We start from the raw sequence: 23,964 nt of genomic DNA on the forward strand, positions 1-23,964 counted from the left end.
TTCAGTCATTTGTTTTAATAAAATAAACATAAGGTATAGGGCCACTCAAAGCAAAGGGATTTTAGTGTAAAGTTTGAGTCACTTAAAAGTCCAAAATATGTTTTGAACTTTGACTTTGAACCAATTTGGTACAATGATCCTAGAACAGCGCTGAGCAAGAACAATTTGAGCTTTTTTGTGAATATGAGTTCAGGACCAGGACAGATAACCACCAATTCAATAGATTGTGATGCTGAATATCCATTAGAGGGAGCTGTTGATGTTTTAATTCAGCGGCTCTGAAAGTCAGCTTTTTTCCTGGAAGTCTACAATATGGCCTAAAATTCAACCACTTCAGCAAGTTAAAGGGGATTTTTATCAACATTTCTGCATAATTAAATCACTCAGGTGTACACAAAGCCATCCAGAGTGGTTTGATGTGAAATGGTTCATTGTAGAGAAAGTTGCTGACTATTTCTAACAGATTTCTTTACAGTGGTGGTGATAGGAACCAGGGGTCACAACATCTACACGACAAATATGACCATTTTATTTACTACCCAAAACCACCGGCGAGCCTACATGTGTCTTCTGAGCTTTTATATGTAATGTTGATGATTGTAAAATAGCAGTAAACCTGAAAAGAAAGGTTTTCTTTGCCTTAATTACCACAGATGGCTCTCAAAACTACCCTAAAACAATGGCTCAGGCATGCTCAGGCATGTCTTCAGACGTTTGGTTCCTATCACCACCACTGTAAACGATCAGGAAGACTGGAAGAGTGCATTTCTCTAGAATGGAGCATTTCGCATCAGATCACGTTAAATGGCTTTACATCCTGACCTTTTGATAATGTGGAAATGTAGAAATTTAAAGCTGATCAATTCCCCTTTAAGCCTTTCAGAATCATTTGAATATTAGAGCCAAAGGGGTTTATATTTTGGAACTGAAATTGGCAGGCACATTTGGAAGCAGTTTCAGTTTCATGAGAACAAATGCAGCATGATATTTTTTTTACCGTGGGCTTCTAGAGAAGCGATAGCTGTTTGTCATATGACTCAGTGTCATGCTTTCCCATTTTGATCTCCTAAAACCACTGGAGGAATAGAGTAATTAATCACCAGAGGCCACAGCTCTCCATCTACAAATGAGGAAACGTTTCAGCTCTGGGATATATTTGATGACACCCCGAAGGCCAAAGTGCATTTCTAATGACAGGGCCTCATTAGTATATTCCATGTATTCTTCCTCCTCTGCTTGGCAGCATGCACTCTTTCTCATTTGCATGCTTTTTATTCATAACTTTTTTTTTCCCCCTGAAAAATATGTGTAGATTATTCGGAGCACATTAACTTTGTCTCATTGTATATCTAAAGGCCAGCTGAAGGCTCATTTGTCATGTGGTATTTGGCTGTCAGTTTCCTTTTACAGGCCAAAGACACCTCGTGACAAACATGCTCTGAATGACACTTAATTATTTCCTCATTTTTCTGTTTGCTCCATTTGACTTCACATCAGATTCACTATGTTGAAATATATTTACTAACACTTGACCGAAGGCCAGCATTTGTCAGGCTACATGACCCCTGCGTAAACCTTTGGCAAATGACATAAACCTACATAAGCATTTACAAAGATGGAACGTACCATAAAGGCTGTCTTTACATCATTTCACCTTAGTTATCGTAACACTTATTGGAAAGAAGACTTTATAAATGTCTATATAGGTTTGTCCGTTGTTATGAAAGGCTTGCGTAAGTATTGTGTTGTCTTGTGAAAGCTACCCTTCAGTAAAGTGTTTAAAAGCCCATGTCCTAATTTTTATTAAGGTGGTGACAAAGCCGACTTGTTCTTCTTTATTTTAATATTCTAGACTATTTTTGTACCATTTTACGAGGCACGGTTTTTAAGTTAGAACCACAAAACTTTGCAGGATCGAACAGAAAATTCTTGAGAAAATTCAAGAGGATGCTTTAACTGCCTGTCAGAAACAGTACATACAGAGTCACATACGTATTAGCGCATATATACACACATAATAGCAACCACCTGGGAATCCATAGCAATGCCCAGGCAACACCTTGGCAACGATCTAGGATAACACAGCAACAGCCTGGCAACACCTTAGCAACCACCTGGGATACCATAGCACTGGCCTTGCAACACCTTAGTAACCACGTGGGATACCATAGCAGTGGCCTAGCAACACCTTGGCAACCACCTGGGAAACCATAGCAATGGCCTAGTAACACCTTAGTAACCACCTGTGATTGCATAGCAATGGCCTAGCAACATCTTAGCAACCACCTAGGATACCATAGCAAAAGCTAGGCAACACTTTAGCAAACCACCCGGAATAACATTGCAATAGCCAGGCAGCACCTTAAACAATGGCCTAGCAGCCACCTGGCCTTGGCAAACATCTGGGATTACACAGTAATAGCTTAGCAACACCTTAGCAGCCACCTGGGACTTCATAGCAATGGCCTTGCAACATCTTAGCACCCACCTGGGATACCATAGCAACTTATATTTCGACACTTTAGCCTTCTAGTTGTGTTTATTTTACCGCTGAGATCCAGTTTACATTTGTCTGATTATTTGTCCCGAAATGCTCATTAATAATTTTTACATGACCATTTTCCAAACTTCTCTTTATTTATTAGAATCAAACAGGCTGTTTTTGTTACTCTGCTCTTAAATACTGCTATATGTAAATAAGTTCTATTCTGATTGGCCCTGAATTGTGTCTGTATTCATAAAGCTGAAACACTCATTAGAACTGGTGTGAATGGGCAGATACATGTAAGGTGGAATATATATATGTGTAGATGGATATGTGTGAATGTATTGCTTTTCGAGTCATCACAGAAACAATGAATTCTAAATGGGCGGGGTTTGCAGCTTAGTTTCAATATACATATGTACATGGTACATTTTGAAACCTTGACACCGTTTACATATTACTTCAAACGCCTTTCATTATAAACAAAAGGAAGGAAATTTGGGTTTCCATTAAATGGGCCCTTTAAAGTGTAAACATTCCACAACATGCTTTACATATTTTCACTGAATTTGAAGGCAAAGCGGAGACTGAAAATAGTAGCAAGTGAGATTTTAATAAAGGTATGAAAATACAGTTTAAAAAAAATTTATGCAAACCTGTTGCAGTCTAAAATACAATAGTGTTCTTCATATGCAGACATTCATATTCATATGAGACATGTATTCATATAAGAAACAGGCACATAGAGAAAAAAAATCAGTATTATTGGTAATTTGTTCTTATAAAATATCAAAAGGCATCTTTATACATTTAATGAACTTTTCCATTTAGAAACAGTTGCAATTCACCAAAATTGAAATAGCAGTTGGTCACCACTGATGGTAAAAATGAGGTCTAGATGAAGATAAAACCAAGTTTTGACCAGTCCAGAACACAGTCACAGAACATGTTATGTATTTCAGTAGTACCTTGGGAGCATCATAAATGCTTAATAAACCTTATTTAAAAGTTTTTGGTTACTGTCTGCTTCATTGATTTCTGCTTCCTCACTGAACCTCATGAGTGTTCTAGCCACCCACATGAGTTTGAGTTTTACAGCCTCCATTCATTCCAAAGGCATCTCCTCAGTGGTTCATATTTCTTTGAAAGTTCATGCTAGTTTCTCATGAAACGGGCAAAGTGCAGGATTCGTCATCAAGCTCGTCAGGATCAGCCAGCAGCCACGCACGACTCAGAGCTGCGGGTGCCATTCACGAGGAGTTGTTTGTGTGGTTCTCGGGAATCTTAGCGTATCAGAAGTATTGTGAAATACAAATGAGCGGTAACGTTTCCGGTGCTCGATTTTTCCCCACAAGTGCTTGCCAAGAACCGGGACGCAGGAAATGCAAAACTGCTTAAGTGCAACAAAACATAGATTTTTCATTATATTTACATTTTAAAACCCACATTATCACTTTGGACAATATTAAAGAGGAATTCCACCAAACTCACAGCATCATTCAGTTGTTTTAAGGTTGAAATTTGCAAGATTTTCACCGACACATCATAGAGAAACTTACAGACTTAGACTTCTTTACAGCGGTGGTGATAGGAACAATGTCTACAACACATTTTACTTACTATCCAAACCACCAATGTACCTATGGGTGTCTTCTAAAATTTATGGAAACTATGGCACTATATGGATTTCAATTAGATGACAAATATTAGCTATATATGGATTCCCTTATATCCAACTGATATTAGTCATATATATATATATATATATACACACACTATGTCTTGTTCCTATCACTACCACTGTGAACACCCATATGGAAATATATGGCAATATATGAATTTTAAGTACATGACATATATTAGCTAAATATGGATTCTTTTATATCCAACTGATATTAGTTAATATATGTATACATATATGTTACATGTATGCCAACTTTGGCCATTCTCAGCCATATATCACCATATATAAACATATATATGGCGTATAATGATGTCTGACAGAAAACATTATTCATATATGGATGGCATATATTGCTCATATATGCTAGCTAGATTTATATGTATCTTCTTTGTTTCTTTATATATGTATATATAGCTCTAAGTTTTGATATTTACATATATGTACACAAGAAAAAATATATGCCCTGACACTTTTAGATATATATGCATATATGGCCATATATCAGATTTCCATATGGGCAATGCTGACTTGATAAGTTTCTCTAGAGCAGAAGAAAAGAACATAAAAAAACCAGTGGAATTCCCCTTAAAGGTAGCTTAGCAGCAAAAAAAAAATCAAAATTTTTTCAAGAGCCCAGTTCAACCACAAATAAGAACTTGCTGTGGTTCCCAACCACAGACAGTAGTGCGAGCCTCTAGCAAGGCCTACAACAGAGCCTCCAGAGAGATGATCTGGCAGAGCATTTATGATCAGCAGTGTGCTACATCCTCACAGATGCTTACCAGCAGTGCGCTACATTCTCACAAATGCTTACCAGCAGTATGCTACATCCTCACAAATGCTTACCAGCAGTGTGCTACATTCTCACAAATGCTTACCAGCAGTATGCTACATGCTAGCTGTGTCACTGCTGAGACAAAACTGAACTTCTCTGCTTCCTCAGGCAGCCACAACTCAGCTCAGCTGTGGTTAGCACTGTGGCTTTAGGGGTCTCTACAGTCCCTCAGGAGCCCTCAGGACGTGGTAAAAGTCCGACTGAAGAAAGCGAGGGTAGGTGCTAATCTCCATCAGGTAGAAGATTCTCTTCTGAGCTTCTTCAAAACAGTTCTTGCTTGGCCGCTGAAGGCGCTGGCTGAGGCGTTCTTTGATGTAGAAGTCCAAGTTGATCTGTGGAAAGAGAAGTTTTTGGCTTCAGGCATCGAAACTAAGAGGATGTTTTTTTTTTTAGCTATCAATCTGCAGGATTCGTGATGTGTACTTGTCTTAGTAGTGAGCTTGATATCTCTATTTATTTTCACTTAGAAAGCATGTAATTTGATTACAGGTGCCTGCAAGCATCATCCAGCTCAGTGTGCTAAACTGGGTCTGGTCCATAGCAGATGAGAAGGCCTATAATGTAGTGCAGTATTTTCTATTGTGTACATTTTTGGACTAATCATAGATTATAATAACTGTATGAAAGGAATGGTTAAATAAAAACAAAGCAATAAAAATCACACGGCACGGTAGAGTGAACAAAAGAATAATAATTTGCATAATTTTGACACTAATATAACCCCCAAGCAAACTAATATAAGTCCCAAGCTTATTATTAAGGCTTATTATTCAGGGACTTCAATGCAAACTGGCCAAGCTATTCTTAGGCTATAGATGTGTGTAATAAAACTTTGGGCCCACTGGTGGACACTGACCATTCAAGGGGTTAAGCTATATTCAATATTCATTAACACAAATTATTACTATTATTATTATTATTATTATTATTGTTACTTACCTTGGGCCAATACTTTATGGAAGTGTGTAATAAATCTTTGGGCCCACTGGTGCACCCTGGCCATTTAAGAGGTTAAGCTATATTTGATAATTGTCAACACTAATTATTGGCCCAAGTTTACTTGCCTTGGGCCAATGTTTTTGCTTTTATATCACATCACTATGCACATTACAAATCATTTGCAGTCTCAACGACCATAGCAAAACACAGCCTGCTGTTTTCGGATGTTCTTGGACAAGCTCAATAAGAAATGAACATGCCTATGATTCATCATATGATTCACCTCTTTCGGGGAGTCTTTTCTGATGAACTCCTCATAGATATTATTCGCTTTGATGGCCAGCTTTTCTGATGTCTTGGTCTTCCTGAAGTCCTCACAGGCCAGCCAGAACTCAATATTCTCCTCACAGTACTCTGACTTCGAGAACATCTTGAACGCCACCAGTCCACCTGATGTGGGACAGGGACAGAAAATGGTAAGCTCTATGCACTGTGCTAGTGTTTTCACCCCAGTTTCTTTCAAGCAGTACCCACAGATTTTTTGGACATTTCTGCATAATTCAATCGTTGAGATGTAAGCAAAGTCGCTCAGAGTGGTTTGATATGATATAGTTCACCGTAGAGAACTTTCACTTCAGATTCCTTTACACTGGTGGTGAATGGAACCAGGCGTCACAATGTCCACAACACCAGTGTAGCCATTTTATTCACTATCCATGAACATGAAAAATTGGATTTAGGCCAAAACCTTTGTTTACATCTTAACTATTTAATTATGCAAGTTTTAAAGGAACAGTTAAAATTCCCCCTTGAGTGGTGCACAAACATAAGGCCACATATTTAATGTAACATCAACTTACTCTGGTGGGCGAGAAGTTTCTCCAGGGACTGACCCCACTGCTCAAACTCAACTTGAGTTGGTCTGAATTAGGAAACAAAAAAGAGTTCTTTAGTAATGGGAGTGGTTCTACCTAGACCCATGAGTTCTATAGTGAACCATTTCACACTTAAATTGTTCTTTAAATGGTGAAATTGTTCTTCAGATTGATGAAAAATGTGTTGTACAGGTTTCTATGTGTAACCTTTTTGAAAATGGTTCTATATAGAACCAAAAAGGCTTCTGCCATTGTTACAAGCTTGACATCATAACAACAGCAGAACCCTTTTTGACGATTTATACACACTCAAAAAAAGATGGTTTTTCAAGGGTTTTTTTTAGTAAAGGCAGTGGTTCTACTTAGACCCTTGAGGTCTGTATAGAACCATTTCACACTTAAATGATTCTTTGCATTCTGGTTGAATGGTTCTTCAGACTGATGGAGAATGTGTTATATTTGGTTCTGTATAGCACCAAAAAGGGTTCTGCTATTGTTACAAGCTTGACATAACAAGAGCAGAACCCTATTTTGTACTATATACCCACTTGAAAAAGATGGTTCTTCACAGGTTCTTGACAAGTAGACATAGGTTCTACTTAGACCCATGAGTTCTATGTAGGACCATTTCAGGCTGTTCTATGCATGGTGAAGTGGTTCTTCAGATTGATGAAAAAAATTCCTATATAGAACCGTACACAACACATTCTTCATCAATCTGAAGAACCGTTTCACCTTGCAGAGAACCGTTTAGAACATATTAAACCCTACCTTTTACTAAAGAACCCTTAAAGAACCATCTTTTTTTACTAGTGTAGCTAGTGAGAGGAGGATACTGTACCTGGCTGATTTTTTTCTTGATTTTACAACTATGTACTTTTTCAGAAGCAGATAAAGTCTGGATTGGGATGTTCTCTGCTTTTGCCTGTATAAAAAGGGAAACGTTTTTTCTTTAGGTTCACCAGTGAAAACAAAAAAAAACTGTTCATCATGAAAGTATAACGCACTACCTGAATGACTAAACCGACTGAAAGACAGATAAAGTTCTCGCTTACGTGACCATGTCTGGGTGATGTTGTCGTCCTCCGGCTCTTTCCAGGCGTGCTGCGGTGACCTCCATTACAGACGTTCAGGTGTCACTACGTCAACAAGATACCATCTCACTTTGGTCAAAAACCTCAGACTTTCTCTCTCTCACTTCTCCCACCTCACTGAGCTGAGCTGAGCTCTTCACTCACTTTATCAGTCAGTTCCATTCAGCAGTGATCAAGCCTACGCTCCACTCCCTAAAAAGGCCCCGCCCTCCACCGTGAGAGCTCAGAAGACTAACCAAGGGCCTGTTCTAAAAACACTGTTGTAAAAGCACTGGCTACTGCAAATCCACCAATTCACTGTATTTGTATTACATAATACTTTTAGAACACCAAGTTTTATTACACCCTTCAATTACATAAGAATAGCCCATCCAGTTTGCATTGAAGTCCCTGTAGTTACTGAATAATAAGCCTTAGGATCTAACTTCTATCTAGCTTTGCGTTTTAAGGGGTTAGACCACTCTGTACACTCTAGTAAGAAGTGCAAACCTACCTTTTCCAGTACTTAGCACACTTAAAACCATCTATATGCTGCTACATTGGCTAGTACATACTGGTGAGAACACAGGCTAGTGCAAACCTACCAGCCTATCAGTACTTAATACAGTTAAAACCCTTATAGATTCTGCTAGCCCAGATATAAATCTGACATATGGTAATACACACAAATATATGACATACATTAGCATATCGCTGCTGTCGGAACAAAACCTCATATGTCCAAAATGGTAACTTTACAGGAGGAGAAAAAAACCTACTTTACTTTTTAATGTAAGTCAATTGAACCAGACTTTTTTCCCCAAGTCATTTTGGGGTGTTTCTTTTGGTCCATTCATCATAAAATTTACACACAATGTAAAGGTCAACCGGTATTTTCATGCATGTTAAAACCTTTCTCAAAGCAGCCACATGTGGATTTCCCTTATATCCAACTTATATTAGTTACGACATATAAGTAAAGTATGTAAAGGCAGACGTTCTACTTAGACCCATGAGTTCTATACAGAACCACTTTAAATAGCTTTTGGCATGGTGACATTGTTCTTCAGATTAATGCAGAATGTGTTGTGGAGGGTTCTATATATAACCCTTCTGAATATGGTTCTATATAGCACCAAAAAGGGTTCTACTATTGTTACATGCTTGACATCAGCGATATATACACCTAAAGAAGAAGGTTCTTTAAGGGTACTTTTCTAACGGGAATGTTCTATTTATATAGAACCATTTCATGCTTAAATGGTTCTTTGCATTCCAAAATGGTTCTTCAGATTGATGAAGAATCTGTTATATATGGTTCTATATAGCACCTAAAAGGGTTCTGCTGTTGTTACAAGCTTGATATTGTTACAACAGCTGAACCCTTTTTGGTGCTATATACACAATGGAAAAATAGAAGGTTCTTTAAGGGTTCTTAAGTACAGGGAATGGTTTTATTTAGAACCATAAGTACTTTGTAGAACCATTTGCATGCTTGAATTGTTCTTTCCACGGTGAAATGGTTCTTCAGATTGGCCGTTTTCAAAAATGGGATGTATATTTCAGCCATATATCAACATATACAAGAAAACATTATTCATATATGAATGGCATATTTCTCATATATGTTTCATGTGAATATAATATGTTTTTATGTAGAAGGTTTTTTATGCCTCTTCTTGGTTGCTATAAAACTCTAAAAACTAAGCTATACAACAAAATCATTCAAACATGAAGTAAATGAAAAATGCAATATATAACAGACATATATGTAAAATCCATATATTATGCATGTATGCATGTATTTGATACTTACAAATATGCATGCAGCAGATACATATATATAGAATGCCTCATATAGATCCTCATATGACCATGTACAGGGTGTACATTCTAGTACATTCTAGTAAGAACACAGGCTAATGCAAACCTACCAGTCAACCAGCCCTGCCAGACAAAAAAACAGCATAGACCAGCATTTCTGGTCAACAGCAAAACCAATATATGTTGTGTTTGCGATGTTGGTATGCTGGTCAACCACCAGACCAGCTTAGACTAGCATGAACCAGCAAAGACCAGCCTTATCACGTCATTGCAACAACAATGCAGATATGAATAAACATGGTTGTCAACACTGTTTTTCCTTTGGCCTATTTATTTGACGGACGTGGCTAGGTCAGCTTGTTGTTGGTCAGCTTGTTGGCCTTTAGCTAGTTCATATAATGTGAAGAATCTAAACCTGACCAGGGAGCTACCCATACGCCTGGAGAATTGACGTTTATTTCATGCGCATAGGTACCAGACATTTAGCCAACCTGTAAAACAATAGACTGAGGCCAAGATTAGGACATGACAAGTGACAGGTGCGACAGACATGAACATTTAGGGATAAACATAAATAGGAAGAACAGAATTATTTAAATGCAATCACAGTACAGGCACACATAATACTGTATATACTGACATATAACACAGCACTAAACACATTACAGAGCTATAGATTCCTTCAAATGAAGTGTGAACGGTTTACTAGGAATGCAAGTCTCTGAAAATACGTCATTTTTTTTTATCTAATTGGATGGGTTCTGCTGAAAAACACACATTCCAGCTAATCAGAGAGGTTGGGCACATGTGAACATCAGAAGTATGTTGTTGTAATCGGAGTTAAACTTTGCTGGAGGGTAGGGTTGGGCACTTCTCATGTATCCAGATTGTCGTCAGGCCGCTGTGAGTCTCTCCAGCTTTCATAGATGTTGCATAGGCTGCAGAATAAACAAAGTTATGTATAGTTTTATTTGGATTCTATACTTTATAGTAGAATCCTGCTTGTGCACATCTACAGCTCTAATAAAGTGAAACAGCTGGCTCTATTCCTGTCCTCTCAAAGACCTTGAATAACTGGGTCTAATCTGATGAGACACATTTTGCGTCTTTCTTCCAGAACTATCTCACTGCATCTTCGTCATGTCATCTGATGGTTTGCAGAGCAGTAAGAATGCTGTAAAATTAGAACGGCAATGCATGAATAAACATGGGCGCCATAAACAGGTCTGGGAACTGAAAGAGAAAGTGTTGAAAAAAAAACAGGTGTGTCTGAATTTCCATCTTTAACCACGACAAGATAGCATTTCGATTAAGACTGCGATTGGACGGGGTGGCGAGGGGGGCTATACAAACCCACATGTGGGTTTAATCAGATATTTTGTGCAACTGCTTTTGTCACTGTGAGTGATCCACCACCGCTGGAGACAATGCAGTAATGTTTTCTGTTGGTCAGTGATGACAGTAGTGTCATCAAGATAAGTAGGTTGCGCAATCATCTGTGTGCGTAAGACGTTCAGTCTATTGAATCAGATTGGCACCAAATCCTGATCACTAAAATAGAAGCACTCTTTTGTCAGTCACCTTAAAAACTTCCTGCATTCTTTAGTTCATATCTGCCGTTTGACAGAGTAATAACAAATCTTAAATCTTTCCTAGAAGTCTTTAGAATGCTGCCGTCACCTTAAAGGAATAATTCGGCTGAAGTTTGGCTTACTCATTTTTTCCCCTTCCTACCCCAAATGTTCAATCAGCCAAGATGTGTTTGGTGTCTGAGAAGAGCAGGCATTTGACCCACCACTTTTCAAAGTATTGGGGCGACGCCGCACCTCTTTTTGGTTGAGTTCAGGCCGCTTATTTAAAACAAAAAAAAAACTCACTTACGTACAAGCAGAGCCAGTTTAAAAGGAGCCTGGCCACTTCGTATTTCTCCCATTATATCAAAAACATGACTGCAAAATGTTCGAAGACCTCAGGAAATGGAGGCGAATGGAGCTAAAGGCTAAAGACAAAGAATTGAAAATGTTTCTAGCCATATCTTCTGGAACGTCCGTCAATTTCGGAACGTAGATGGATGTATTCCTTTAAAAAAACCCAAAGAAAACTTACGAGCATCTTTCCTTCTTCTCTACAGCAAACTGGTTTTTGGCAGTAGGACGTTAGCATTACTGCTACTGAGTGCTAACTGTTTGTGAGCTGATTGGCTTGTTGGCTCAGTGAAGTGGTTTGAAATCATTGACATCATGAATATACATAAGAGACAAACCTGGATGACAATATTGAAAGATTCTCTGGTACAGGCATGAAGAGACAGTCCAGCTCTGTGGAAGAAACAGTTAAAATCTCCATTTCAGGGCCAGGGCAGTTCATGAAGTCGGTGACTGTTTTAAAAGTGATACACAAACTTATGCACGCAGTCATATTGTGTGTTACCACACTGTGTGAAATTTACATAGTCATTTGCAATATTTCCTACTGCTACATTGCTTAGCTAGGATTTGTTCTTCAGAGATGTGAGCTAGCAAAGTTAGCTCAACAGGGTCAAAACAACACTGACCGTGTTCCTGAAAATGCTCATTTGGACGTTAAGGATTATAGCTATGACACAGGCTATATGCAGTGCTACATACATTTGTCGTTTATTGACTTTTCTCAGTCAGCTCCTCAGGCTAAATGGCTAATGTCGCTAACAAGTCAAGTTATGCCTCTAGAATTAGCATTAAACACCCCTGAATCATCTCACAGTTGCCTCAAACAGTGTTGAATCCATGGATAATCTCAAATGGACTTACCTGTGTCCTTTCTGGCACTGTGAAAATGTTCATTTGGAGGTTATAAATTATAGCCATGACACAGGCTATATGTAGTGCTGAATACCGTTGTCTTTTGTTGACTTTTGTTATTCAGCTCCTGAAGCCACAAGGCTAATGTAGCTAAAAAGTAAGATTATACCTTAAGAATTAGCATCAAACATGCCTAAAGCTGTGTTGAACCCTTAAATAATCTCAAATATACTTTCTTATGCGCTTTCTGACACTGAAAATTTCATTTAGACGTTAGGGATTATAGCTATGACACAGGCTATATGTAGTGCTGTAGACGTGCGTCTTTTGTTGACTTTTGTCAAACAGCTCCTGAGGCTACAAGGCTAATGTAGCTAACAAGTCAAATTATACCTCAAGAATTAGCATCAAACATACCTGAATCTTCTCACAGTTTCCTCAAACTGTGTTAAATCCTGACGTAATCTCAAATAGACTTTCTTATGTGCTTTTTTTGTGAAAATGTTCATTTGGACATTGTATAGTATAGCCATAACGCAGGCTATATGCAGTGCTGAAGACATTTGTCTTTTGTTGACTTTTCTCAGTCAGCTCCTCAAGCAAAATGACTAATGTGGCTAACAAGTCATGTTATACCTCAAGAATTAGCATCTAACACATCTGAATCATCTCACTGTTGCTTCAAACTGTGTTGAATCTCAAAGTAACCTCAAATAGACTTTCTTATGCGCTTTCTGACTCTGTGAAAATGTTCAGTTGGACAATATATGTCATAGCCATGACACCGCCCATATGTAGTGCTGAAGACAATTGTCTTTTGTTGACTTTTGTCTTTTAGCAACTGAAGCTACAAGGCTAATGTAGCTAAGTAAAATAATACCTCAAGAATTAGCAACAAACACGCCTGAATCATCTCACAGTTGCCTCAAACTGTTGAATCCTTAAGTAACCTCAAATGTACTTATTTATGTGTTTTCTGACAATGTGAACATGTTCATTTGGACATTATGTATTATAGCTATGACACGGGTTATATGTAATACCGTTGACTTTTGTCAGTCAGCTCAAGCTGACTAATGTAGCTGACAAGTCAAATTATACCTCAAGAATTAGCATCAAACATGCCTGAATCATTTCACAGTTGCCTTGAACTGTGTAGAAATCCTTAAGTAATCTCAAATATACTTACTTATGTGCCTTCTGACATTTTGTGAAAATGTTTATTTGGACAATATATATCATAGCCATGACACAGGCTATATGTAGTGCTGAATACATTTGTTTACAGCTCCTGAAGCTACATGGCTAATGTAGCTAATAACTCAAATTATTATAGAAATAGCATAAAACATGCCTGAATCATCTCACAGTTGCATCTCAGATAGACTTATGTGCTTTCTGACACTGTGTGACACTCTATTAATGGACTAAAGTGTGATCACAAAGCTACAAACAGTACTAGGAGCCATTTTGAAGCCTGATTTTTGTCAGCACTTTTGGCCTATTTAATTTTTGGACATTACAGAATCCAGCCTCAGAAAGTTTTTGCTTGTTTGCGACTTGTTAGTATTATAAAAGTCATCACCTCAGTTTGCAGTCACCTGACTGAAATGGTGACATGGTAACGAAGGCCTTGTTTTCAAAAACAGGGAAGTGGTGACAAAAAGTCAATTGTCATAACTGTGATGTGGTCTCAAACTTTCAGTTGAGCAGTTGAGAAAACTGTAGGGGATGTCCAAAGTTGTCCAGGCAAGCATTTTGTTTCGCGCATCATCAATGCAAAAAGCAAATGATCTTCATATGAAAAATGCTCGGTACAGACCAAAGAAATCCCCAAATGCTTGATTACAAAAAGTCCACATAAGTGAAAAGATTTGTTTTAAGGTTTGGATTTATTCAGTATCTCATAATATAAGCCACAGGCAGGTAGAAACATGCATAGAAAAAGTATTTCCACCAGTGAAATACTCAAACAAGTGTCTGTAATGGAGCCATAATTTAAAACAATAAGAACAGAAACAGTTAAATATTTACAAACAGTCAGACAGTTACAATCTCCAGAAAAGATTTCTTAGGTAGATTGAATGAAGCTGACTACAAATTTTAAGCTACACTGAGATTTATAAGCTGTATTGCTCGCATAAATCTCACTGTGTACAAACGTTTACCTGCGAGGACAATTCCTTTCACATAGAAAATGTTTTCTGTCGATCATGGCTCTGTATATGAGGGGTTTTGGTTGAATAGTGGACAAATAGTCTTGTAAAGAAGCAAACAGTTAGTCAGACGGACTGATGGTTCTTGGATCTAGTCCAATGTCCATGAATCTTCTGGGGGCAACATGACCTGGGACCCCCTCATTGAATCCTGTTAGAGTGGGCCATCACTTTTGCCATCCCATCACAAACCGCTAAAGCATTGCTCGCTATAAACATCATCTGCTTATTTTGCTATTTAGATCAGGCCTTATCAGTGGAAGTCGTACGCAGAGATTACTGTGAGGATTTCCCCCTCTTCAGAAAAAGTACCAGCTACCTCAGGGACCCCACATTTTGGTTGAGGTGACTCAGCTACAGGGGAAGCTCAATTTCCTTTGTGAGCGTATTCCTCAGCCACTTGCGTAGTGTAGAAGTACAGCAAGGCAACAGGCATAGGTAGCTGAAGGCAGTCGTGCCACTGTCCAGGTTCTGCACGTCCATAACAATCCAGGCCTTGGCCTTGTCAACCAACAGTACTCCTCAATGTCCTTGTCCAGCTCTTCCTTAGAGAGGAGTCAAGAAGTTTTCCAGGTTTTTGCTCAATGAGCCAGGTCCTCACACCTTGATCATATCCGAGACTGATTCCAGAAGTGTTCTGTAGAGGTCGGAGCGGAGGAACCTGGGGTATGAGTCTTTCTCCATCAGGCCAAACACGATTCTCTGGGCCTCGTCGAAGCACCACCTGGTGGGGGCCTGGACATTTTGCTTGATGACTTCCCTGGTTTTATGGTCGATGTTGATCTGTGGGACATTAAAAAAAAACATGTGTGAAACATCTTCCAGGTAATTCACTTTTTATAAATGACCTTCACCAGTGGTTCCCAAGCCTGGTCCTGGTCCCTGCTTGCTTTTCCCTGCTCTAAAAAACGTCTACTCTGGAAAGGCTTGTTGATTAGCTAAATAGTTGGATCAGGTGTGGTAAAATAGAGGAAATGCAAAACAGTGTCCAGGACAGGGCTACTTCAGGAACAGGACTGGAAAGCACTTGTTACTTTCCAAGTGCTAGATAGAGTTCACCAGCCTCGGTTCAAAATGGGCTTATAGCTCTACCTAATGTACCCAAATGATCCCAGACCCTGCATAGATTATCTTCCATACCTAAGGCCTGGTGACTTCAATAAACTGTTGCTTGGTAAACATGAAAGAAGTGGTTGAACATTCTTACCTCTTTGGGTGCTTCAGCCTGGATGTAGCGTTCGAATATCTTCTTGGCCCTGGAGCCCAGCCGAGAAGTGGACTTGATTTTCTTGTACTCCTCACAGATCAGCCAGAATTCAATGTTCTCGTCACTGAACTCAGATTTGAGGAAGGCCTGGAAAGTTGCCATACCATCTGTAGGAGGCAAGAGAGGCAAACATCAGTCCATATTCTGTTGTTTCAAGAGTACCTTTACAAACTTTACTTTTGGGAATATCTATCATTAGTAGACTAGCTGGCTTCTTGCATTGGATATTGCTGAAAGAAACTTATGTATATTGCACAGGTAACATTTGCATAGATATATATAGACATATTTGTCTCCCTGCAGCATATGCGCCCTGCAATTGGCAATTCTACTTTACATATCTGCCCATCACTGCTGCAGAGTGACGCCCTTGTCCAGGATACAGGCTAGCATTATATTCCAGAAACTAGCGAGCTGTATGCTGTACTGTACTTACTTTTAGATTTCAGAAGAGTTTCCAGTGACTGCGACCAGAGGAGGGTTTCACTAGGTTTGAATCTGTTTGAGGAGAAGGATTTGAAGATCAGTCGTAGTTTTATGAGCCACCTTAACCATAAGCAACATTCACATTTCTCATTTTTTGTAAATTGACACTAGGTACCAAATGGGGTGGGCAACACGGCAAAAATATTATATTATGATTATAATATTTATTTATAGTTTTTTTCTGAGATTTAATTAATTGGAACAGACAAAATAGAACTTGTATTGCCACGTATATAAAAAATACATAATAATGAAAAAACCTACAACTACTATGATTTTATTCAGTGTTTCACATACTGCACTGCACTAAATCCAGTTAAACAGGCCTAATTATGCCCACTTTGTAATAAAACATGCAGTTAGTAAGTGTTCTTTAAACATAGACGGTGTCCATGATATGCTCAGAAAAGCTCGTTGTGACATAACTTATTATAATAATGATAAAGTATCATTAAATTGCCCACTCCTAATACCAGAACCAAAAAAGAAGAAAACATAAAACAAATATGAAACTCACTTGTCTGTCATTGGGGTTTTCGCAAACTTGCAGTGAAACCGCCACTTAAGGTCTTTTCTCCTGTGGTGGGAATGAAAGTATGTTTTAGCGCCATAAGCACATGTAGAGTTTTAGTTCTATGAACCAAAGTACATTTCTGTAACAGACAAAAAGGGAAAAAGACAAAGAACAGAAAATAAAAAAAGACAAAAAATAAGTCAAAAACCAACTCACTGAGTCTGTGGTGGACTCTCCTCCTTGCTCATGTTGTCCAGCTCATTGGCACCTGGCAGTAAGCTTGGCATGTTGATGTGTTCTTTGCAGTCAGGCTAGCTCTTGTCTTGTGTGTAGCTTCTGTTGGTTACCACAGGTTTTGAAACCGGGCTTCTACGTAGCAGCTTTTATTATAAGCAGTCAACTGACGGTTGGAGAAGCGTCATCAAACTCACATAACCGCAAAGAGGAAGTTTGGGGTGACGCTAGTTAGCTGGATAAGACTGTTGTCTTACTGTGCTCTCTCTCTCTCTCTCTCTCTCTCTCTCTCCCTTGCCGTGGTGGACAGGGACGCATGTGAAGATGCAAATCTAGCAGTGGAAAGTTCGGTGACCGATAAGCAAATGCTGACTTTTACCTCAGAACCTTTTAATGAGCTCTTTGTCCCTGTTAGCAAAACACAGCAGCAGCAATGCTACCTTTTGTAAGGCCAAAACGGTCACGTTGTGCATGTTTAACAGGACTTTGAATGAACAATACTGGTGCATCTGTAAGCATTATAACTACCATAAAGCCACCTTTAGGCATATTTAGGGATATGTTAGCGCTGTGCTGTTGAGCACAACTGCAGATGCTCAGTGCTTATGCTAGCTTCTTTAGGAAGGTGTTCCATTCACTGCTTTAAGCTAGCATGACCATTTTTAGCCTGCTCTTAGAAACTGGTAGTCACAGAACATGTTCTATGCTAATTCGGATTCATAGCACTCATCTTCATTCAACATAGTGAGTAGCATTCAGTGAGGCGTGTGCACTCACTGAGACGTTTTGCAAATACGACACGAAGAATGAGGCGCCTTGAGTTCAAGGGGATTTCCGCCGATTGTACAAAAAAAATTCTGCATAATTCAGTGGTTGAGATGTAAACAAAGTCAGGCAGGGTGGTTTCATGTGAAATGGCTCATTATAAAGAAACCTACCATCTACGATTTCTTAGGAGTGGTGGTGATAGGAACCAGGGGTTTTGATGTCTACAATGCTAGAAAAAGAACAGCATAGTCTAGCATGGCTGGATACCAATAAAACCAGCATATGTTATGTTTTGAACTGCTTGTATGCTGGCCAGCAGCAATGGAAGTTAATATGCTGGTCACCATGAAAAACAGCATATGTTCTGTTTTGGATGCGGTATGCTGGTCCACCAGCACAAACCAGTTTTAGGCCACAGTTTTATTTTGAAACTATTGTAAAACAATGTCTCAGATATCGGGCTGCATATTCATAATCATTTCATGTAATAACCTTCTGTGAGGGAGCTTTTAGAGGCAGACGTCTGGTTCCTATCACCACCACTGTGAATGATTCTGACTATAAGTTTCTCTAGAATGAAGCATTTCACACCAAACCACTCTGAATGACTTTGTCTACATCTTAACCTTTTAGTATTTAGAGTTTGGAAAAATCTTTTCCTCTTGAAGTTGGTTGAATCGAGTGTAGCTGGCCTAATATATTTAACAAAGACTATTCTATTCATCTATTTTTGTACTCTCATTTGTGTTTCTCGCTAGTAAGCAAGATTAGGTATCCATTTTGCATCAGACTGTGGCCTTTGAGAAAAAGTCAATGCCCCCAGGGCATCCAAAGCTTATCCTGTTTATATTTAGGGATTCAAAACTGTAGTATGGGAGGTCAATGGCACTGCATAGTTTAGCATAGTTTAGGACAGTTTAATGCAACTAATAATATATTTATCTTTGTTAGACCAAAATAGTTTTGGTCAGGAACGTCTAGAAATAGGTTTTCATGAGAGTACAGAGCTCCAAACTGCCTCTGGAAGCAACATCAGCACAAGAACTGTGCACCAGGAGCTTCATGAAATGAGTTTCAATGACTGAGCAGATGAACACAAGCCCAAAATCACTATGCGCAATGCCAAGCGTCGACTGGAGTGGTGTAAAGCACACCACCACTGGACTCTGGAGCAGTGGAAACGTGTTAGCTGGAGTGATGAATCATGCTTCGCTATCTGGCAGACTGATGGATGAATCTGGGTTTGGTGGATGTCAGGAGAATGCTACGTACTGGAATTCATAGTAGCAACAGTAAAGTTTGGTGGAGGAGGGATAATGAGCTGGGGCTGTTTTTCCCCTTAGTTCCAGTGAAGGGTAATTTTAAGTCTACAGCATACAAAAATTGTTCCCCTGTGCACAAATGAGGTCCATAAAGACATGGTTTGTTGAGTTTACTGTGGAGGAACTCCAGTGGCCTGCACAGAGCCCTGACCTCAAACCCACTGAACACCTTTGGGATGAATTGGAATGTCAATTGCATGCCAGGCCTTCTCACTTAACATCAGTGCCTGACCTCACAAAAGCTCTTTTGATTAGAAGGCCACAAATTCCCACAGATACACTCCAAAATCTTGTGAAAAGGGGTACATACGATTAGTCATATAGTGTATGCTAGCTACTGTAAAATCCTAGCATGCCAAAGCTAACCACTATTTCTCCTCATGACTATTGTATCTAGCACAGCTTTAGAGACATTATGTCAGATGAAAACATCCACTCTATTCACCACAAGCCAACCACAACTGAGCCAGGGGCCATTCAGTGGAGTTGCAGGGGTTTTTACTTGTGCAAACAATGTGATTTTAAGGGAGAGTGAAGAGGTCAAGTTTCTCTACACGGGAAGGAGGAATGTTTGTGTCCCGAGGGATGTCACCAGACAGCATTAGAAAGCCCCATTCAGTTCCACTTCTCTTTTTTGTTATTCTCACAACCTGTTTGATATTTCAGACGTACCTGTTTTAGCGAGTATCCTCATTTCTCACTATCCAGGTTAGAGCAATAATTGAACAGGCAAATATGAAATATCTTGGTTATTTATGCAAATGTGACTGCATGAAAAGTTACAGTGTTAAAATGACATGTGATGTTGATATCCTTGTAAAACACAAACAGACCGTGCAGCCAGCTTCAGATTCTTTATATTCAGTGACTAAAGGACATTTTCAACTTCCTAAACAACTTCGTTAATCAGATCAGCCAAACGGTCCAAAAGCTTATGGTCATATGCAAAAGTTTGGGTACTCTTGGTCAGATTACACGTTTTGTCGAAGTACAGAGAACACGGTTCTGTATATGAAACATAAAACGTGACTTGTGCAAAGGTCATGGCGCACTTTTTAATATCTTCAACAAATTGTGCTCTAAAATGTGCAGAAAAATTAAGAATGTATGTTTGTTTATACTTAGAAAATCAACAAAGCATGCATGTTCAGACTTCTGCATATGACTGTATATGCAACAAAGGCCTTTGTCTATTTTGGAGCACATACAAAGCTGGGGATATACAAGGAGATGAAGCCGTGGAAGGGGAGTCTTAGGGAACAGCATAAAAGCACCTTAAAACTCATTTTCCAAGAATGCTTCATTGTGGCCATTCACGAAAAGGAAGGCATACCTTTCATACAAGGCACATGATATTATTAGTCACAGGTTCATTGTCTTTAAGGTTGAAATAGTGGAACTGAAATATTTCATTTTCTATATTTAGGACACCAAAAAGGGATCATATCCCCCTTTCCTGCTAATTTAGAATAGTCTGGAGGGTCATATACTATTTGGCCAGAAGTAAATGTGAGGTGTTTCAGACATACCCATTGCTAATAGGTGTATAAAATGTATCTCCATATACAAAGTTTGGCACACATCAGTTTGTCTGACCTGCTAGATCTGCCCCAGTCAACCGTAAGTGCTATTATTATGAATTGGAAGCTTCTAGAAGCAGCAACAGCTCAGCCACGAAGTGGTTAACCACACAAACTGACAGAGTAGGGCTGCTGAAGAATGTAGCACATAAAAATGGTCTATCCTGTGTTGCTTCACTCACTTAAAGAGCTCCAAACTGCCTCTGGAAGCAACATCAACATAAGAACTGTACATTAGGGAAGTGGGTTTTCATGGCAGAGCAGCTGCACACAAACCTAAGATCACTATGTGCAATGCCAAGTGTCGGCTGGTGTGGTGTAAAGCACAGCACCACTGGACTCTGGATAGTTAGTTCTTTATGTATTTATTCATTACATTCTACGATTTCTGGTTTTCTCAGTTGATTATTATAAACAATAATGGCTTGCACTAACAGCACAATTCCAAACAGCCACAACACTGACCATCACACCTATATGAGCTTGTTGGACATCTCATTCCAAAACCATAGCCATTTATATTGAGATGGTCCCCCTTTGTGGCTATAACAGCCTCCACTCTTCTGGAAGGCTTTCCACAAGATTTTGGGGTGTATCTTTGGCAATTTGTGCCCATTCAGTCAAAAGAGCATTTGTGAGGTCAGGCACTGATGTTGGACAAAAAGGCCTGGCTTGCAGTTGACATTCCAGTTCATCCCAAAGGTGCTCTGTGGGGTTGAGGTCAGGGCTCTGTGCAGGCCACTGGAGTTCCTCCACACGAAATGTATCAAATGTCTTTATAGAGCTCACTTGCACAGCGGGCATATCATGCTCCCCAATCTGTTGCCAAAAAGTTGGAAACATATTGTCTAAAATGTCTTCGTATGCTGTAGAATTAACGTCACCCTTTACTGGAACTGAGAGGCCCAAACTATGAAAAACAGCCCCAGACCCATTATGCCACCTCAACCAAACTTCACTGTTGACACTAGGCATTCCAGTAGGTAGTGTTCTCCTGGCGTCCACCAAATCCAGATTTGTCCATCAGACTGACACATAGTGAAACGTGAATTATCACTCTAGAAAACATGTTTGCACTTCTCCAGAGTCCAGCGGTGGCCTGCTTTACACCACTCCAGCCAACGCTTGGCATTGCAGATAGTGATCTTAGGCTTGTGTGCAGCTGCTTGGCCTTGAAAACCAATGTCATGAAGCTCCTAACTCACAGTTCTTGTGCTGATGTTGCTTCCAGAGGCAGTTTAGATCTCTGTAGTCAATGATGCAACAGAAAATTGGCCATTTTTACATGCCACCCACTTCAGCACTCTGCAGCCTTGCTCTGAGTTTGTGTGGTCTACCACTTTGTGGCTCAGCTATTGTTGCTCCTAGTTGTTTCCATTTCATAAAAATAGCATTTACAGTTGACCGGGACGGATCTAGCATGGCAGAAATTGCTGCAACAGAATAATACAGTTGATTACAACAGATAAATTTGATGCACTGGAATGAACTTCATAAGAGCAGCTGTTGATGTTCTTTCAGTCTGTCCTGTAAATTTAGTTTTATATTTTAGCAACTATCTAGTGGCTTATAAGTGAGTTTTGAGTAAATGGGTTATGAGGAAATGTGTCAAAATGATAGTATGTGCAAATCGACTACATAATACAGATGTAGCAGATTGAGGTCAGATTGAAAAATGCTGGATTGTGCTTTTAAGGGACTTTTTGTTTGCAATACGTTGTAACTCTATTGGTATCAGCTCATCTCCTTGTGCTTCATAGCTACAGAGCTGTGCTGTGGTGGTGATAATGGTGGTTGTATATGTGGTGTGATTTTTGTTATACAGTTTGGACTGTTCTGCTGTGTTGGTCAGTCTAAGTTCGTGACTTTTCCAATGAAATATTCAGGGTCCAGGGCAGGCTGTGTGTTGCGTCTGTCCATTAGATGAATAAATGACGCCCATCTTGACTTTGACCAAAATGTTAGGTTTCATGACCGCATGACATCGACAGCAGCTCTTTTTCATTTCTTTTACGTGATCAGAGAACTATGATATCATCTAGTACAGTGTGTGCTGTTTTGGTGTGGTGGTTTCACACAGCCACACGTAAACATAACAGCTTCAGACTGGCTTTCTCTGGTTCTTGGCTATTGTGTTCTACCAGCAGAGCAGGCTGGACGATCAAAAGTCCACCGTTCCCCGTCAAGAGGACAGTACTGAGAAAAGGAAATATTTTGGTCACACAATACAATGTAATGCTCTAAATAGCATAAAGCATATTGTAAAACCTGATTTGGAACCTGCTTGCTTTCTTTATACAATAGTATAAAGTGTACTACTTTATATTGTTTGGTGTTTTTGGCCCTTGGCCCACAAAAACATTGCACTTTGCCCCCCAGGACAAAAAGTTTGGGCGCCCTGGTACTTTTTAAGAGTGTATAGCAAAGCAAGAGTCTGGGTCAGATTTCATTCGGATGTTGTGAAGGACAGCTTAGAGAGCGACAAAAAGATGAGTCAACAACAAAGATACGTGAGTCAGACAGGAAACCCTCAGCCCACCCGAATGGTTTCAGACGGATGTCTGGATGTCTACTGGGTATGACAGTGCAGATTCATCATGGGCAGATTTAATATTCGGTATACAGCACCTTGCTGGGCTTATCATTGTGGAGCGATGATTGATGTTCTCACCTATCGTTTTCTCATTGTTGTCATTTCCCCGAAAGCTCACATTTAAACGATGCATCGAGCCGCCTCGATCTTTGAAAGTGCAGGTATTCTGTCATTAAAATGAGACAGGTTGCATCACTTTGTGAGACTAGTGATAGGGACAGTGGTAAGACAGCAATATCAGTCGAGCTCTCCATTAATAATCAACTCTGAGCTGGAATTGTAGGTACTTGCCTAAAGAAGGGAAGAGGGAACTCAGAATATCTTTGGTGGGATTCATGCAAGAAGCATTTTAAGAAGGCCTCTGCAAGGGGGATGTTCGAAACTTTCCACGTTGTTGATGTTTTCTCTCCCTTTTTGCTTTCTCTTTTCGTTGTGCACAGTGCGGCTTTGATGACACAGCTTCCCATAAACTTGATACCTGAGCTGGCT

At 39.4% G+C, this 23,964-nt stretch overlaps 2 protein-coding genes across 2 annotated transcripts; both read right to left on the reverse strand.

Annotated features, from left to right (window-relative positions):
- Positions 1-4,781: 4,781 nt before the first annotated feature.
- On the reverse strand, positions 4,782-7,988 carry LOC118825907 (regulator of G-protein signaling 21-like). Its single transcript, XM_036596768.1, has 5 exons — positions 7,874-7,988; positions 7,660-7,743; positions 6,804-6,865; positions 6,227-6,393; positions 4,782-5,336 (listed from the first exon to the last, which is right to left on the reverse strand). The coding sequence occupies exons 1-5, from the start codon at positions 7,936-7,938 to the stop codon at positions 5,163-5,165; spliced, it is 552 nt and encodes a 183-aa protein (XP_036452661.1). The 5' UTR covers positions 7,939-7,988; the 3' UTR covers positions 4,782-5,162.
- Positions 7,989-14,368: 6,380 nt separating this feature from the next.
- On the reverse strand, positions 14,369-17,328 carry rgs13 (regulator of G protein signaling 13). Its single transcript, XM_036597473.1, has 5 exons — positions 17,195-17,328; positions 16,982-17,041; positions 16,415-16,476; positions 15,919-16,085; positions 14,369-15,494 (listed from the first exon to the last, which is right to left on the reverse strand). Exons 1-5 carry the CDS (start codon positions 17,263-17,265, stop codon positions 15,309-15,311), a joined length of 546 nt encoding a protein of 181 aa, XP_036453366.1. The 5' UTR covers positions 17,266-17,328; the 3' UTR covers positions 14,369-15,308.
- Between the last annotated feature and the right edge of the window lie 6,636 nt (positions 17,329-23,964).

This window comes from Colossoma macropomum, unplaced genomic scaffold (genome assembly GCF_904425465.1).
Source record: "Colossoma macropomum unplaced genomic scaffold, Colossoma_macropomum, whole genome shotgun sequence".
In the NCBI taxonomy this organism is placed as follows: Eukaryota; Metazoa; Chordata; class Actinopteri; order Characiformes; family Serrasalmidae; genus Colossoma; species Colossoma macropomum.